The sequence below is a fragment of the Heteronotia binoei genome, chromosome 21, assembly GCF_032191835.1.
Source record: "Heteronotia binoei isolate CCM8104 ecotype False Entrance Well chromosome 21, APGP_CSIRO_Hbin_v1, whole genome shotgun sequence".
In the NCBI taxonomy this organism is placed as follows: Eukaryota; Metazoa; Chordata; class Lepidosauria; order Squamata; family Gekkonidae; genus Heteronotia; species Heteronotia binoei.
Genome location: NC_083243.1, coordinates 200,265,105 through 200,284,264, shown reverse-complemented (window position 1 = coordinate 200,284,264; position 19,160 = coordinate 200,265,105). Strand labels below are relative to the sequence as shown.

The window sequence follows — 19,160 nt, the reverse complement described above, 5'->3', positions numbered from 1 at the left end:
CAGCTGGCGTAATTCCGGGGTATACCATGGAGCCAGCTTAATCCGAGGTCGCAGAGGGCGCCGAGGTGCGATCTCCTCGATGGCCCTAGAGAGCCGGCTATTCCAGGTCTCAATCAGGCCATCAAGGGAGCCGCCAGAGGGCCAGGAGTCCCGCAGAGCCATCTGGAACCGTTCCGGGTCCATTTGCCTCCGCGGGCGAGCCATAATCGGCTCCTCGCCTAAACAGGTTTATGCAGTTGTTACAGAAACAATAAAGTCATTTCTCACACTATGGGAGACAGTTGTCTGTTCCCAGGGTCCCTTATCTGCAAAGGGAGGAAGGAGTCCTGCTGCGATGCCCTAGCGGGCTGGCTTCAAAGGACACCTGCAGATGTTTCCCGGAGGCTATCTGTCACCCTTCAGTGGTTACAGTTTGTTTGAAATGCAAGGCATTTAGTTAGCGGGTCTAGCTACAAGGACAAAGGGTTAGTACATGGTTACAATATGGAGTCGGTCAGGCTAACTTCATCAAGCTTAGCAGACAGGATAGTTACAAGCTCTGACAAAAAGTAAGATATGGGGTAGAAAGTTTTTTCTTTTACTTTAAGTTTTTATAAGTTGTAGAGATAGTTTTGCTACCATATGTTACTAATAAAATTGTTTATTACCCGCAAAAAGGCCAACAATCCACCAGCCACCCAAAATCACATAAGAAGTGGGGAAAGGATGGTGTGGGCTTCTCCAAGGGTTAATGAGGGCTTTAGAATCATAGAATCATAGAGTTGGAAGGGACCTCCAGGGTCATCTAGTCCAACTCCTTGCACAATGCAGGAAACTCACAAAGATCTCTCCCTAAATTCACAGGATCCTCATTGCTATCAGATGGCCATATAGCCTCTGTTGAAAAACCACCAAGGAAGGAGAGCCCACCACCACCTGAGGAAGCCTGTTCCACTGAGGAACTGCTCTAACGGTCAGGATGTTCTTCCTAATGTTGAGCTGGAAACCCTTTTGATTTAATTTCAACCCACTGGTTCTGGTTCTACAGAAAACCTTATTTGTACTTCCCGATCCAAATATCACAGGCATTGAATGTGCTGGTCTGGTATGGGAGACTGAGGAGAGTTTGGTGATCTGAGTTGTGTACCAGGTGCCCAACGAACCCCCAGAGAGCCTGCCTGGAGGTGGCATCGACCTGGGCTCTGGACTTCCCCAGGTTATTAATCCTGGGGATTTCAATGTCCATGTTGATGACATCGCATCCCTGCAGGCCCAGGACCTGGTGTCATCCATGGAGGCACTGGGACTCACTCAGTTTGTTTCGGCTCCCACCCACCAGGCCGTTCATACGCTCGACTTGGTCTTTGGAGTTGGGATAACACCAGATCTGATAGCTGTTGATATGGTTCCATGGTCAGATCACTGTGTCCGACTGGACCTGCAGCCCTCCTCCTGTTTGGGTGGTGAGCAGATTTATGCTCGTTCGCGGAGCCAACTGGACCCAGAGTGGCTTTGGGAGGCTCTGCAGGATCCAGTGCCCCCAGGCAGATCACTAGATGAGTTAGTGGAGGACTGGTACTCCTGGCTCTCCATGGCCATTGACGAAATCGCGCCCTGGCGCCCTCTTCACTGCCACACCAGAGCAACTCCTTGGTACACCTTGGAGCTGCAGAGGATGAAGCTGTCAGACACTGTTCATTGATACCCTTCCTGAATGCTGATCACAAACCAGATTGATTAATAAAGATTTGACGGGACAGTGATGAAGGGCGAACCCTGTGTAGAGGAGACTCAGAGGATCCCCGTGGGGATAGACGATCATTGGGACTTAGAGATTTTTGTGATCGCCCCATCCTCTTCCTTCGACCTGGTGCTAGGGGTAAGGTGGCTGGCCAAACACCAGCCGGACATTCAGTGTGGGGAGCAAACCATAGATTTCACCGATGGGCGTTGCACCTCCCACTTTTGGCAAGAGCAGTGGGGCCCCAAGCCCCCGCCAAGAACAAGAGACTATGTGTATCGGTTGAAGAGGTCCAAAGCATCCCCCACAAGTACAGAGACCTATGGGGGGCATTCATTGAGACCGAGGCCGATGAGTTACCCCCTCACAGGGACACCGACTGCACCATTGAACTAATCCCCGGGCATTCTCTCCCCAAAGCAAAGCTCTATTCCATGGGGTGGGTGGAAAAAGCCAAGCTGAGGAAGTTCCTAGACAAAAACCTCAAACGAGGGTTCATCCGCCCTGCCATGGCGCCGCACGCCACCCTGGTACTTTTCTGGAAGAAGAAGGATGGGAGCCTTAGGCTTTGCACTGACTTTCGTGGGATAAACGGGATTTCTATGTCCAACGCCTACCCGATCCCCTTGATTAAAGACCTACTAAGCACAGTGTTGGAAGGGTCCATCTTCACCAAACTGGACCTGCGAGATGCTTACTTCCGAGTAAGAATCAAAGAGGGGGATGAGTGGAAGATGGCATTCAATACCCCCATGGGCCAATTTGAGTACCTAGTAATGCCCTTTGGACTACAGGGAGCCCCAGGGGTATTTATGAACTTCATCAATGAGGTGCTGAGAAAGTACCTGTACAAGGGGGTGGTGGTGTACCTGGATGACATCATTATTTATTCCAAGGACCGCCCTTCGCACGTGAAACTAGTGCAGGAGGTCTTAACCACCCCATATCAGAATAAACTGTATGCTAAATTATCCAAATGCGAGTTCCACAAGGAGGAACTGGACTATCTGGGATTTAGAGTGTCGGGGAAAGAGCTAGCCATGGACCCCGCGAAAATTCAGGCAGTGATGGACTGTGAACCCTCGAGGACACGTAGACAGCTACAATCCTTCCTCGGGTTCGCAAATTTCTACAGGTCGTTCATACAGTGGTTCGTCAAAGTGGCCTTGCCCCTCACGGACCTCCTAAAGACTAAGGGGATGGGGCCGAAAGCCAAAAAACCAGGCGCCAAGCTAAAATGGACCCGAGAGTGCCAAACGACGTTTGACACTCTCAAGCGGTTGTTCACGAGTGAGCCGGTGCTAGTGCACCCAAACGAACTTCAGCCCTTCGTGGTCTAATGCGACGCCTCCAATGTGGCCTTAGGAGCAATATTATTGCAAAAAGACGATGGGGGCCAGCTATGCCTGTGTGCTTACATCTCCAAAAAATTCTCCCACGAACAGCGCAACTGGTCAGTGTGGGACAAAGAGGCGTACGCTGTTACTTTTGCCTTAAGAACCTGGTGATCTTGGCTGGAGGGGGCACGGGTGACGTTCGAAATCTGGACAGATCATAAAAACTTGGAAGCGCTCACGGGGCGCCGCAAGCTGACAGGGAAGCAGATCCGGTGGGCGGGCTTCTTCGCTAAATTTGACTTCACGCTGCGGCACATCCCTGGCTCTAAGAACTTTCTGGCGGACGCCCTCTCAAGGCTCCCTCAGCACGAGAGCCAATGGGCGGAAGTAATAGACTCTCTAATACCTCCCAGAGCAATAGCTGGGGCAGTGCAAACCCGGTCGAAGGCGACCCCCAAGTGGCCCGACCCCTGGGGGGGGGGGAATAAACTAATAACTGAGGGTGAAAAGGAGGGGGAGGAACGGCCAGACGGACTGCTGAAAGGAGAGGGGGGTTTCTGGTACCATGAGGGGAAATTGTATGTCCCAAAAACTTTGCGGATGGAAGTTCTGCAATACTGTCACACTAACAAACTTTCGGGCCACTTTGGTTATGTTAAAACCCCCTCCACTTGGTGAACAGACAATTTTGGTGGCCTCAAATGAAAAAGGACATTTCTGATTATGTGCAGTCATGTCCTACCAGCCTCATGGCTAAAAGGAGAGGGGGCAAAGTGCCGGGACACTCGCAGCCGCTCCCTACTGCTGAACGGCCATGGTCTATAGTATCAATGGACTTTATTGTGATCTTGGTATTGGTGGACACCTTTTCCAAGCAAGCCCATTTCATCCTGTGCAAAAAGCTGCCCACAGCTAAAGAACTAGCATATTTTTCCTGCACGTGGTCCGGGTCCACTCGTTCCCTGACAAGGTCATTAGCGACCGCGGGCCGCAGTTCGTTGCCAACCTCTGGCAGGAATTTTGCAAATTGGCTGGGATGGAACAGGGGCTGAGTTCCGCCTACCACCCGCAGACGGATGGGCAGACGGAACGCGTGAATGGAGTTCTGGAGCAGTACTTAAGGTGCTACATAAACTTCCAACAATCTAACTGGGTGGAGCTATTACCGTTTGCTGAGTACGGGTACAACAGCCTCCACAGCTCCAATAAAATGACTCCCTTCCGGGCGGTAAACGGCTACGAAGGAAAGCCGTTCCCTTCTTTGCCAGGAGGGGAAAGCGACTTCCAGCCAACAGACTGTCAGCAATCGTGGGGGCGGCTGGAGAAAACCTGGAAAGTAATCCAGGAGAAGCTGGAAGTGGCCAAAAGGGATTACAAAGCCCAGTTTGATAAAAAACATGGCCCAAGTTGGGATTTCAAAGTAGGAGAGACTGTGTTCCTGTTGACCAAGAACTTGCCATTGCCACAAACCTCCCGGAAACTGTCCTACAGGTTCCTGGGGCCTTTTAAAATAAAAAGAGTGATCAACAAAGTGACTGTAGAACTGGAATTGCCTAAATTGTTTAGTAAAGTGCACCCTGTTTTCCATTGCAGCCTTCTTCATCGAGATCTGGGTGGATCGAGGTGGCACCCTTGGGGTCCGGAGCCCAAGCCCATCTTGGTAAAGGGTCAGAAGCATCATGAAGTGCAGGAAATCCTTGACTCTAAAATCCAAAGGGGGGTTCTGTACTATTTGGTGCGCTGGCGCTATTTTCCACCTAGCTGTGACGAATGGGTTAAAGCCTCTGATCTAAACGCTCTGCAACTACTCAAGCAATTTTACCTACTGCACCCAGACAAGCCCCGAGCAAGAGCTTAGGGGGGGGCAGTATGTCAGACTCTGTTCATTGATACCTTTCCTGAATGCTGATCACTAACCAGATTGATTAATAAAGATATATGCTTACTAACCTATATTAGTAGAGTAGTAGAGAGGGGGGGGCAGTAGGGAATACCCCAAGAGTAGCTTCCCAGGAATTTCAAAGGTTGTTAGGCAGTCTTTGAAGTAGAGAGTGCCTGGCAGATTCTCACCTCCCCCCTAGAGGCAGCAAGGACATTGCCGCCGGGAAATGTAACCACCAACTGTAGAAGATAAGGGGGAGTCGTGTGAAATGTCTCACATGCAAAGACAGCCTTTGTTTTGGGAATCGGGGAGTAGTTGTGATTGCTTTGATGTAGAATGATAAATACCAATAACTCGAACTGTTAGCCATCAGTTCCAATGTCTTTCATGCTGAAGTAACTTTGGAGAATACAATAAATGCAACTTTGTTTCAAATAACTAAGTTACTCATTTTGGAACTTCAATGAACCTTCGCTGACAGAAGCAATAGCTTAGATGGCTAGAGCAAGTGTGGAGGAGATCTTATGACAAGGAGTCTAGAACTTCTTATAGAACGCTTATTAAGGTCTATGAGAAGGCAGGGAAGTCCGCTAAAAGATTTTTTTGCAGCCTCCATTGCATCTGCAAAATCGCGCCCAGCTCAATTGTTTAGAACAATTTGTTCATTGACTACGATGCCGACAGGCAATCAAAAGTTTAGGGAATTGAATATCAGCTGTGAGGCTTTTGCGACCTACTTCGCAGATAAAGTCTCAACTCTCCACCATAATCTCCCAGCCACAATTGATACAATAAAGGAACTGGAAGCCTGTTGTCCATTTTCAGGTCCCATGTTGAACAACTTCAGCTGTCTCTCTCAGGAGGATGTGGACAGGATCTTGGCTGCAGTGAAGCCCACCACTTGTCCCACCTGTGTCCATCCTGGCTTGTCAAGGCAGGTGTGGATGACATTCAGGGGCCCTTGGCAGAGACTGTTAACTTATCTCTGGCATCGGAGGAATTCTCAGCCAAGCTTAAAGAGGCAGTGGTTCGTCCGCTTTTGAAGAAGTCATCTCTAGGCCCTTTGGTTCTAGCCAATTATCACCTAGTCTCAAATTTACCGTTTTTGGGCAAGATAATCAAGAAAACGGTGGCAGAGCAGTTTCAAGCTTTCCTGAAAGATACATATGTCCTTGACTCCTTCCAGTCTGGCTTCCGTCCTGGTCATGGGGCACAGACTGCTCTGGTTGCCTTAGAAGGCATCTGGATCAAGGTGGGTCAGCGCTGCTATTGCTTCTAGATCTTTCAGTAGCATTTGACACAATTGACTATGATCTAATGACCCATCACCTTGCCGACATTGGAGTCCAGGGGGTGGCCTCCTTCCTCTGTGGTCGGGGACAAAGGGTGGCTATCGGTGAGCAAACCTCTCTGTGTCACCCACTAGAATGTTGTGTACCACAGGGAGATATTCTCTCACCGATTATGTTCAACATCTATATGCACCCCCTTGCCCAGACTGTCAGTGCTTTTGGGCTGGGTTGTCACCAGTATGCAGATGATACCCAGCTCTATCTGTTGATGGATGGCCACTCAGACTCTGCCCCAGACCATCTAACCAGGGCGTTGGAAGCAGTGGCTGGTTGGTTGCTACTGAGCCGGCTGAAGCTTAATCCTACCAAGACAGAGATCCTGTATACGAGTTGGTGGTGGGGCTAGGATCAGGCATTCAGCTCCCCACCCTGGATGGTGCATCTCTTGGGCCAGCTCAGAAGGTGAGGAGTCTGGGTGTGATACTGGATACCACCCTCTCTATGGAGGCCCAGGTCACAGCAGTTGCCCGATCTGCCTTTTACCTTCTGTGGCAAGCCAAACAACTAGCACCCTATCTGGCTCCCCAGGACTTAGCTACAGTGATCCATGCAACAGTCACTTCCAGGTTGGACTACTGTAACTCACTCTATGCAGCCTTGTCCTTGAGGCTGAACTCGAAACTCCAGCTGGTGCAGAATGCGGCAGCACATTTGCTGACTGAATCGCCCATATGGGCGAGCAGTCAGCCATTGCTGCACAGCTTGCATTAGCTGCCAATCAAGTACTGGATCTGCTTCAAGGTATTAGTACTGATGTTTAAAGCCTTGTGCAGCCTGGGACTGGCATACCTGAGGGACCCTCTTTTCCCATGCGAGCCCTGGAGGCCATTATATTCGGCCACTAAACATCTTCTGACCATCCCTGGCCCAAGGGACGTTTGCCTTGCCTCGACTAGGGCCAGGGCTTTTTTAGCCCTGGCCCTGACCTGGTGGAATCAGCTTCCCATAGAGGTTTGGGCCCTCTTGGATCTGTTGCCATTCCAGAGAGCCTGTAAGACGGAGCTGTTCCGTCAGGCCTGTGGCTGAGGCAGGCGGGCGTCCCTATCTTGCTATACCATCTAACTGGCCTCCCAACACTGACAACACTGTCACCACCGACTACCAATACCGACTACCATCTGGACTGAGGAGAAAATTGGGCCAATATACGTAGTTGGTATCTTTGGACACCAGATTGTGTATTTAAGTGTCCACACTATCCATGCTGTTACTGTCTTAACTGTTTCAATTTTTAATGTTTTTAATTGTTTAACTGTTTTACTGTTTTATTGTAATAGTGTAATTATTGGTTTTACTGTTTGATATTATAGCAGTGAATCAATAATATTAATATCTACTCAATATGTATGGCTTAGCAGTGCTTGGAATAAAGGGAAGTAACAGTGCTTTTAGAAAATAGTCTTTAGTGGCAGTTTAAGGAAAGGAGAAGTCAGCTTGCTGAGGCATTAGAAAACAAGATAAGAGACGAAGGGTTAGTGACCTTTTAAGAAAACCACAGGACAGCTGGAGCCCCAGCAACAAGCTTAAGAAGAGCTTCCTCTTTCTGCAGGTAGAACATATGTGCAAGATAATAGCGATTTAGCAATAAGGAATGTGTTGGTGATATTCTCAATAAGGAAACAAGGGACAGCTGAGAAGGCCCATATAAGGTAAATAAACCCAGGGAGATGAACTAACGGACTGGTACACCACATAGATTGTGGTCGAAGCATGTTTTTGTCAGTATCCCAGGGACTTGGGGAACTGAGATGTGTTAAGGTATTGGCTGGGTTGAGAAACCCTATAAAAGAGGACGGGCAACTGTAACGAGTGTTCAGACTTCCACCTTTGAGGCAGATGCCTAGGAAGCTGATCCCACACGTGTGCTAATAAAGAGCTGTTTTCCTGATTTCGTCTCAGACCTCCTTTTGTCTTTGCACCTATCCGTAAGAACCACCAAGCGGGAGTTTTCCCGCTACATATTTCTTGGTGCATTTGCCGAGACCAGGTTGGGGTTTTGAGCCCCGGCCGCCTAGCCCGACCGCTTGCGGCTGCGGGCGGGGGAGATCTGATCAACGGTGCGGAGCTCCCGGCCTTCTTCAGCTGACCGTCATCCACCTACCCCGTCTCCAGCCTACGGGTGGTCGCCGGTCTACGCGGACCTGGACAGACGACAGGAACCAGCTGCAAATTGACACTCATCCGGATTGTAAGTATGAACCGTGTACACTGCTAGTCAGACCCCTCCATTGAGATTGCTTGGCACTAGGCCCATCTTGGAGGGACGGCGCGCTTGGCCACCGCGCTGCAGCGCCCGCAGAACCCTGCAGGTTAGGAAGAGGGGGGCCCTTCTGAGCCGCTTCCACCTGCAGCCTTCTTAACGGTGTCTGCTTTTAGGTGAGGGCCTTGTTGTTCGTGCCCTCGGTTGGGGCGCCTAGCCCCTACAGCGATACAAAGCTGTATATTTGGAAAACAGAGAAACAAAAACCCTAAAAAAAAAAAAGAGTGGAGAGAAGGGGGCATTACACCTCCCCTTAAGTTTCGATATCCCACTAAAGTAACTTAGTTTGTCTGGTATGTTTGATGTGTGCATGGCGTGTGCCTGAGACAATACTTGGTATTGAAGCGATAGTGGATCTGTCAGTACCGCGTTTCCCGCCTGCGCGAGCATGGTGGGCCGGGACCACAGAGAAGTGGCTGAATAGGCTCCTGTATGTGTTCTCCCTCCCTCAATTTCTGTTCTAGTTGTTCTGTCTGTCTGACCAGGAAAGAGGGGAGGCATTCGCATGGTATTTTTGATAGGGAGGATCACGACCCCTGGGAGTCATCAGAGAGATTTCGGCAATTAGTTAGTCCCTGGGTACACACCCCAGAAAAATTGTCCTTTCGCTGGGAGGAGACCCTCTGCCCCAATCTCAAGATCCAGCTGTGGGAGGGTTCCCATGATACTACAACTGCGTGGCTGATAAAGCGACGCATCAGGTATAGCACTGGGTCTTGGAAAGGCCGCTGGGCTGCTTGGTCACGCTGGTACCTTTTCAGGCAGCAGGCGGGCGATCGTATTTACGCCTGGACAATCACGCACGTCACCGCTCTTCCTGTACGCGACAGGGGGCCTGTCAGGTGGGGACTTGTAGACTGGGCTCCCCTGCTTGCACGGGATCCCCAGGCTTTGGGGCATTTTCACTTCCTGCATTGCGGCCCCTGTGAGAAAGACTACTACTCCCTTCTCCCCTACTCACAGGTAGAAGCCCAACTGGCTGAGTGGGCTGCCGCCATAGAGGGAGGGTGTGACCCCTTTTGACACCGAAGCCACCCTCGCCCTGTATTTACAGGCTGATGCGAAGGAGCAGCGGTGGACACGGCCCCTGCCCCTCCCCAGTATTTAGCTGGAACGATCAGGCTTGTTGGAGCCCACCCCAGAGGTTCAGAAAATTGATTAACCCTTGGCTAAGCATCCCTGATATTTGGACCCGGGTGTGGCAGCAGTCGCTGTGTCAGAATTATAACCTCCAGTTGTGGGAAGGGGAATTTCCACAGCACCCGGTAACTGTGTGGTTGCTAAAAAGCCAGAAGAGATCCCCGCTAGGGGGGCGTTGGAACTCCTATTGGTCTCGTTGGTATTTTTTCCAATTGAAAGCCGGTGAACGTCTGTCGGCCTGGCAGATTAAAAATCAAACCGCCAGCCCTGATTTAGACCTTTTGAGTTCCGACGGCTCCGTGGAGGCCAGGGCCGGCGCCTGGCAGTATCAAATTTTGCATAGCAACCCCTCGGTAATTTCCGCGGCCTTGGGGGCGCTTCATTCCCTCCGGTGTTCCCTGTGTCCCGATCTGCCCTATCTCCCGCCATCGCCATTGTGGGAAAATCCTGATCCCCAAACGCCTGGTTGTGCCACTTGGGATCAGACTGCTCCACCGTCGCGCGGTGAGGTTGACCCTTTTGCTGGGTTGTTCCATTAGCAGTCGCGATGGGCGGCTCCCAATCAACCAACACCCCCTTGGATTGCATGTTGGCGCACTTCAAGAAAGGGTTTACTGATGACTATGGGGGAAAGGGCCAGACACCCTTTCTGCTAAGGGCATTCTGTGAGTCAGAGTGGCCGGCATTGGGGGTAGGGTGGCCCGCGGAAGGCACCTTCTCAGTGGACATAGCCCAGAAGGTCTATCATGTTGTTGTAACCCCACCGGGAGACCACCCGGAGCAATTCCCTTACATCGACTCGTGGCTGTCTCTACTCAAGAAACCGCCCCCCTGGCTGAAACAGTGTATTAAATCAACGAAAAATATTTTGGTCATGCAGCCGCAAGAGCGGCCCCTGAGAACGAAAAGCGGCTGCCGCCCTCAGAGGGCTGGCAGTGCACCTGACCTTGGGAAGGCTTCCTACCCCAGTAAAGTAGAAATGTGTGACCCCCAGAAGCCGCTGTCACGGTCCCAGTCAAAGCCAATATATCCCACCTTGGAGGCGGGCTTGGAGGCATCTGACTTTGAGTGGCCTCCTCCTTATGTCCCTGTGCCACCACCCGCGCCGCCCCTGCCTGTGGTCCAAACCGGGGGTCCCGCGGGAGGGGGAGCGCAGGCCCCAGCTCAAGCGGCTCCACCTGCTGCGCCGCCGCCGCCACTGGGCACGCCGCCAGCGGGGGTGAGGCAGCATCATATGGTCACAAGGTCTCAGGTGCCAGCAGCCTCGGGTCCGACGCCGTGGGGAGGAGACTTCCCCTGGTGGAGCCCAGCTTTGTCCCGCATGGTTGAAAACAAAATGCAAGCCAGAAGGGGCTCTTTTCCGGGATGTTCCATCCCCAGCTCCCCCCTTCCTAGTTCCCCTCTTGAGCTTGTTCGGAGCCCTGGCAGTGCAGTTCGGGTTAAGACCCAGGTGGCCGAGGGGGAGGAAGGTGCCCCGATAGAGGGCGCAGTGGCTCCGCCCGACCCAAGCATCTCACCCAGCTCCCTGGTGGCCCAAGTAATGCCACTGCGGCAGGTCCAGACGCCTCAGTTTCTGGGAGCAAACGGGCAGGTGCAGGGAGGTCAGAGCTGCTACCTTTATACTCCCTTCTCCTCTGCTGACCTTCTTAATTGGAAAACTCATGTGGCCTCCTACACCGAGAAGCCAGAAGCCCTTACAAATCTCCTGACTAGCATAATGGGGACTCACAGCCCAACGTATTTGGACTGTCAGCAGCTTTTCTTGACCCTCTTCACAACGGAGGAGCGCCAACGCATTCTTAGAGCTGCCAAAAAGAAGGCCGAAGAGGCCACCCCCGCTGATGTGGCAAACCGCGCCCAATGGCTAGCGGAGAGTTTCCCAGAGACTGACCCTAGTTGGGACGCAAACAACACAGACCATATGAGACTGTTGAGGGCTTACAGAGGCTACCTTATAGCTGGGATGCAGGAGGCAGCCAAGAAAGCCACCAACATGAGCAAAATCGGGGAGGTTCTGCAGAAGCCAGATGAGGCCCCAGGAGCTTTCCTTGAGCGGCTGTATGAGGCTTACCGATTGTATTCACCTTTCGACCCAGAGGCGGCCGAAAATCAGCGGATGGTAAACTGCGCGTTTGTGAGCCAGGCCGCATCAGACATTAAACGAAAGCTGCAGAAGCAGGAAGGGTTTGCAGGCATGAACATTACCCAGTTATTAGAAATAGCCCAAAAGGTGTTTGTGAATCGAGAACAAGAGGTTAAAAAGGCAGAAGACAAGAAGATGAAAATGAAGGCCGCCCTGCTCGCCCAGAATAATAGGAGGGCTCCCGCCATGCCCCAGAGGGGACCCCAAGGGCCAGGGGCCGTGAGGCCGCCGTTGGCACGAAATGAATGCAGTTTTTGCCATGAATTGGGACATTGGCGTAACACCTGTCCGCAAAGGAACCTAGCCGCCCCTCCCGTTTCTGTGGGGAGAGGCAGAGGTCGCGGAGGAATGCCACCCGTAAGGGGACGAGGACGGGAACCCCGTTACGATCAAAGGGCACCCATGGGAGACATGGATTTCATAGGCCTAGCCGCTATGGGACCCCAGGACCCATGGGACGATTAGGCCAGACCGGGTTCCCTATCGCTTGGCCCCGGGGAACCCATGGTCAAGACCAAGGTGGGGGGCCGTGATCTATCGTTCATGATTGATACCGGGGCTGAATTCTCAGTCGTTAACACGCAGGTGGCGCCCACCACCAGACAGACTGTGCCCATTGCGGGGGCCACTGGAAAGACAGGCCCAAGACCTTTCCTGCAAGACCGTATTTGTGACCTGGGAACCCACCTTGTCCAGCATAGATTTCTGTATGTCCCTGAGTGCCCCCTCCCATTGTTGGGGCGAGACCTACTATCCAAGCTAAGAGCAGCCATCTACTTCGAGGAAGATGGGCAGGCCAGTGTGGATTTCCGGGCTAAGCCCACTGGTGTCTTTGTGCTCACCTGCCCTCTGGAGGAGGAATGGCGACTCTTCCAGGCGTCCCCAGAGAAAAGCTTGTCGGATCAGTGGGCTTCCATCATTCCAGGAGTTTGGGCGGAGGACAATCCGCCAGGCCTAGCCCGAAATCACGCCCCCATTGTCATTGAACTTCAACCAGGCATACAGCCTGTTCGCCTGCGGCAGTACCCCATCCCCTGGAAGGCCATAGAAGGCATTCAAAAACATTTGGACAGACTATTAAAATATGGCATCCTTAAAGAGTGCCAAAGCCCCTGGAACACCCCATTGCTCCCAGTTCAGAAGCCCGGTACTGGCGAGTTTCGGCCTTGCCAGGACTTGCGAGCAGTGAATAAAAAGACAGTGACTCTTCATCCGGTGGTACCAAACCCTTATGTTCTGCTGGGATTGGTGCCACAACAGGCTGACTATTTCTCGGTCTTGGACCTAAAAGATGCCTTCTTTTGTTTGCGAATTGCCCCAGTGAGTCAGCCCATCTTTGCGTTCCAGTGGCAGGAGCAAGGCACTGGAAGAAGGCTCCAATACACTTGGACGCGCCTTCCTCAAGGGTTCAAAAACAGCCCCACTTTGTTTTCTAATGCGTTGGCACAAGACCTGCAGGACTTCGATGCGGTCCCGGGCGAGTGTGTCCTAATTCAGTATGCTGATGACTTGCTCATAGCTGCACGGGGACAGGAACGCTGCTACCAGGCAACCCTCGAGCTTCTAGAATTGCTGTGGAGAGCAGGGTATAAAGTCTCAAGAAAGAAGGCCCAACTATGTCAAGCCCAAGTGAAGTATTTGGGGTTCCACGTATCCCAAGGGACTCGCACGTTGGGCCGAGAAAGGAAGGAGGCTGTCTGTGCCCTGCCAGAGCCCACATCAAGACGGCAAGTTCGGGAGTTTCTGGGAGCAGCAGGATTCTGTCGGGTGTGGATCCCAAATTTCGCCTTGATTGCCAAGCCCCTGTATGAAGCTACAAGAGGGGGAGAGCGGGACCCGTTCCTGTGGACAGAAGAGCAGAAGAACGCCTTCAAGGAATTGAAGCGGCTACTGATGGAAGCTCCCGCCTTAGGGTTACCAGATGTGGAAAAACCCTTCACCTTCTTCGTTCATGAAAGGCAGGGAGTGGAGATTGGTGTTTTAACTCAAGCCCTAGGTTCCTGGCAGCACCCCGTAGCCTATCTCTCAAAGCAACTAGATTCGGTCGCTAAGGGCTGGCCAGGCTGCATCCGAGCTGTCACTGCGACCGCAGAACTCATCAAGGAAGCCGACAAGCTGACCCTAGGGCACGAGCTTGAGGTGCAGGTGCCCCACGCTGTCCTGACCCTGATGGACTACAAAGGTAACTACTGGTTCACAAACAGCCGGATGACAAAGTACCAAGCCATGATGTGTGAAAACCCACGAATCCGATTGACTGTCACCGGAGCTTTGAACCCCGCATCCTTGCTTCCCATCAGCGATCAGCCTGTGGAACACGATTGCATCCAGACCATGGACGAGATCTATTCCAGCCGACCCGACTTAACGGACAATCCCCTGTCCGATCCGGATGTTGAATACTACACGGATGGAAGCAGTTTCATGCAGGGCGAGCATCGCTATGCTGGATATGTGGTCGTTACCTGCCAGAAAACTGTGGAAGCACGACCCTTGCCCCCAGGAACATCTGCCCAGAAGGCCGAATTGATCGCCCTGACCCGCGCATTGGAATTGGCAGAAGGAGTGACTGCAAACATCTACACCGATTCCAAGTATGCCTTTTTGACCTTGCACGCCCATGGAGCACTATACAAGGAAAAAGGACTTATAAATGCCGCAGGGAAGGCCATCCAGTACGGTCCGGAAATTTTAAAATTATTAGAGGCCGTTTGGGCCCCACGAAAGGTCGCCGTAATGCACTGCCGGGCTCATCAAAAACCCCTCAGTCCTGTAAGTATGGGAAACCGAAAAGCCGATGAGGCTGCCAAATGGGCAGCAACCCAAGGAGTCGAGCAGAATTGGGAGACTCCCGTTTGCCCCATATTCCAGGTTAAGTTATCTGAGTGGAGCCCCCGATATAGCAAAGCTGAGGACGCGTGGGCTGAGGCCCAAGGGGCTCCCAAAACCCGAGTACAAGGATGGATTCAGCTACCTGATAATAGGCTGTTCGTACCTGAATCCCTAGCATGGCCCCTTGTGTTACAGGCTCATGATGGAACTCATTTTGGGAAAACTGCCTTGGCAGAACTACTAGATAGGCAAGTGTATGTTTCAAAATTGCATAGTTTGTGCGAAAAGGCTGCCCTTCGGTGTGTTTCTTGTGCCCAAAATAACCCAAGGCAGGGTCCAAATCGTCCCCCAGGTATACAGCACATAGGGACAACCCCCTTTGAATCTATTATCACTGATTTTACAGAAATGCCTCGTGCAGGTTGTTGGAAATACTTGCTTGTATTTGTGTGTACTTATTCTAATTGGATTGAAGCCTTTCCAACAAGAACGGAAAAGGCGGCAGAGGTGGTGAAACATTTGTTAAAAAGCATTCTCCCCTTCTGGGGGCTACCAGTAATGATTTCCTCTGATAACGGACCGGCGTTTGTTCATAAAGTGGTGCAGGAGGTGTCACGGGTGCTGCACATTAACTGGAAGCTGCACGCAGCCTATAGACCACAGTCTTCAGGAAAATGTGAACGAGCCAATAGGTCTATAAAAGCTCAGCTTTCTAAATTGTGCCAAGAAACTAGTCTGAAGTGGCCAGACGCATTGCCCATTGCCTTGTTCAGATTGCGGTGCCTGCCCAAGAAGGAGCTAAAGGTTAGCCCATATGAGGTGGTCTTTGGCCGACCACCACCCATTGTAAAAGGGATAAAAGGGGACCCAGCCCAGATTGGGAATCTTGTCTGGTTCCAGGAGATACAGTCACTGGGAAAAGCAATGAATGATGTATCTAAATATGTGTTAGAGACTCTCCCCTTGCAGGTCCATAATCCGGTCCACCCGTTCCAACCCGGGGACTCCGTCTGGGTAAAGATTTGGAGAGCCCAGCCGCTCCAGCCACGGTGGAAAGGCCCGTTCACTGTTTTACTTTCTACCCCAACTGCAGTTAAGGTCCAAGGACTGCCCAGGTGGATCCATTGGATGCATCTGAAGCGGGCGGCCACTGACTGGCAGGTGCAGCAGATCCCCGGGGACGGGTTGCGACTGAAGTTTACCCGAAGAAACCGTCCTCTGGACCTCACTCACCGGAAGTAGTGGGGTTCCACAGGCAACTCCCTCTGGAATCCTTGCTTACCGGAAACGGCAGGATTCCACAGACATCTAGACGATCCCCAGCTGCAGTCACACAGGAGCTGACTGTTCTACACTCAGGAGAAGAAAGCCATCGAGGAGCGACAGCCGAGTGCGGCGAAGATCTGTGTACATACATGTTTGAACAGGGGAGTGACACCGAGGCGGGTATAGTCTTAGCTGTTTTGCTTGGCATAGGATTTCTGATAATCTTGTTTCTTGTATTGTATCCCTATCTGAAGCACCTGTGCCAGCAAAGGTTAGTAGACAGTTTTCTTAGAGATCATCCCCCCCTCAGCGTAAATGCTCCCAGAGTTCCTTAAGACCTATGGTTATATTTTGCCTCTGCTTGGAGGGGCAGCCTTGACGCTTGCTTTTCTGGCTGCTATTTGTATTACGCTGTGCTGTATAGCCTACAGAGAAAATAAGAAAGTGCAACAGAGAGCCAGTAGGGCTACAACCCCTCAGAAAGATGCCGCGCACCACCCGCATCGTTATTTTACTGTTCTGGATGGAGATATTGATGGGATGGGGGATGTTTGTTCCACCAGGGCCGGACCTTTGGCCGGGGATGTGGCCGGGGCTTGGGGCCCGGACCCCGGCTCCAAGAGCCACCCAAACGATCCCTGCTTTTAGGGTACCCCTCGACACCGTCATCTTACTTGATACAGGGGACGTAAATTTTGCTGGGCTCAAAAAGGCGCCGCGACCCAGAAAGGTGCTGCGACCTGCCACCACTCCAACTTCGACTTACAGCCCACTTAAGGAACTTCTTTCCCCTGGCATTCGGAAGGTCATGGCGCCTTTTCCCCACGAGCAAACCCCAGAACACCCCTATCGGGCTCCACTAGAGTATGTGTCAAAAATAGCTAATCTATCAAAATGCTGGCTTTGTGCCCACACTCGTGAGGCCGGCGGAGCCTTAGCTTGGGAGCCCTTACATGGTCTTGATTGGATAATGAATTCATCCAATTCCCCCTATATAGGATTTCAGACCTTCGGTCTAAAAGTCTTCCAAACCCCTGATGGCAGAAACACATCCTGGAACCCCCATAATAGCTTTCGGGTAAAGGGCCCAGGTAGAAGCGTTTTTGATTTACACCCCATTGTGGCAAAACACCAGCGACAATACCCTTGGTGCAGCATGGGAAGTGGTGCCAGTCCAAATGTAGGATATTTACAGAGCAGAAACTGTGAATATGTCCTCTACCTGGATCCGACCAAAGCTGGTTGGCAAACGAATGGCACTGTGGCCGGATCATTTGCATATCTACGTAGCAAGGATTATTCCTTACAGATTGGCACTCGAGGAAGGTTGTGGAAAGCACTCGAAGAGGGGTCCGGCCCCTCTACACACGATTCTGTCTGGCTAATGGGTCTGGCCTATCTACAAGTTTGTAATACCACCAAGCACCCCAAAACGCTGACCTTATTCAAGGATTTGTGTAACGCTTCCTATGCCCTTTTAGATGGTATATACAATGATCTCCCCGGTGTATACTGGATATGTGGGAAGACAGGCTATAAATACCTGCCCCTTCATTGGAGAGGGATGTGCTCTGTGGACTACCTAACGGTGGCAGGACACCTCCGAAGTGATGTAATGGCACATGAGGCGTTAAACTTGGGCTATCCTACAGCCCGTACGGGCCCCAACTTAAGAGAAAAGCGAAGTTCTTATGAGGAAAGTTCAGGCCTGCTAGACTTTCTGCGTGCCCTGATACCCGGTTGGGGAGTTTCTGATTTGCAGATATATACTAGGAATCTTTCTCGCATCCTACAAGAGGGTCTCAAGAAAACAGCCTCGTCCCTATTCACTCTGCAGAAAGAGGTTGACAGTATCACTAATGTAGTTCTCCAGAACCGCAGAGTCTTGGACCAAATGCTCTCAGAGCAGGGTGGTGCCTGTGCCTACTTGGGAGAAGTATGTTGTTTCTATGTTAACAAGTCTGGTCAGATCCTTTCAGGAGTAAAAACTCTTAGGGGCCTGGTTAAACAGGCTCAAGAAGTAGATAAAACTTTTAACTCTGGGTCAGACCTATTCCAATGGCTGACCAGTTGGCTCCCAGATTTTTCTTGGCTACGTCATGGGTTTGTCATCATTCTCATGTTCATAATAGCTGCCTTGCTCATCTATGGATGTATCCGCTGCCTACCAGGGATAATGAAAAGTTGTCAACAGCTATTTTCACCCTCAGATAAAGAGCCCGTGTATGAAATGATGAAAACAATTCGCCAGAAATATGTGGCAAAGCAGGCTGGTCAGGAATATGCAAACTCCGTTTGAAAGAGGGGAAATATAGCAGTGAATCAATAATATTAATATCTAATCAATATGTATGGCTTAGCAGTGCTTGGAATGAAGGGAAGTAACAGTGCTTTTAGAAAATAGTCTTTAGTGGCAGTTTAAGGAAAGGAGAAGTCAGCTTGCTGAGGCATTAGAAAACAAGATAAGTGACGAAGGGTTAGTGACCTTTTAAGAAAACCACAGGACAGCTGGAGCCCCAGCAACAAGCTTAAGAAGAGCTTCCTCTTTCTGCAGGTAGAACATATGTGCAAGATAATAGCGATTTAGCAATAAGGAATGTGTTGGTGATATTCTCAATAAGGAAACAAGGGACAGCTGAGAAGGCCCATATAAGGTAAATAAACCCAGGGAGATGAACTAACGGACTGGTACACCACATAGATTGTGGTCGAAGCATGTTTTTGTCAGTATCCCAGGGACTTGGGGAACTGAGATGTGTTAAGGTATTGGCTGTGTTGAGAAACCCTATAAAAGAGGACGGGCAACTGTAACGAGTGTTCAGACTTCCACCTTTGAGGCAGATGCCTAGGAAGCTGATCCCACACGTGTGCTAATAAAGAGCTGTTTTCCTGATTTCGTCTCAGACCTCCTTTTGTCTTTGCACCTATCCGTAAGAACCACCAAGCGGGGGTTTTCCCGCTACAATATGTCAGAATCTGCCCTGAGCCCAATTTGGGAAAGGGCGGAATATAAATCCACAGAAATAAATAAATAAATAAAATATTTCCCACGTGATCCAGGAAACTGGGCAAAGGAAGCTCTGGCTGTTTCCTTCTGTCCCCAGAGGACCAAGAGGGGGAGGAGCCTCAGCCAATAAAAGGAAAAGAGGCTTGGCTTAGTAGCTCTGCTGTGCAATTCAGAGAGCCTGGCAAAGCAAGCTCTCTCTTCCCTTCCTCTTCAAAGGAGGA

At 51.1% G+C, this 19,160-nt stretch overlaps 1 protein-coding gene across 1 annotated transcript; it reads left to right on the top strand.

Moving 5' to 3' along the window:
• Window positions 1-11,231: 11,231 nt before the first annotated feature.
• On the top strand, window positions 11,232-15,908 carry LOC132589738 (uncharacterized). Its single transcript, XM_060262461.1, has 2 exons — window positions 11,232-11,945; window positions 12,300-15,908. Exons 1-2 carry the CDS (start codon window positions 11,232-11,234, stop codon window positions 15,906-15,908), a joined length of 4,323 nt encoding a protein of 1,440 aa, XP_060118444.1.
• The last annotated feature ends 3,252 nt before the right edge of the window (window positions 15,909-19,160 follow it).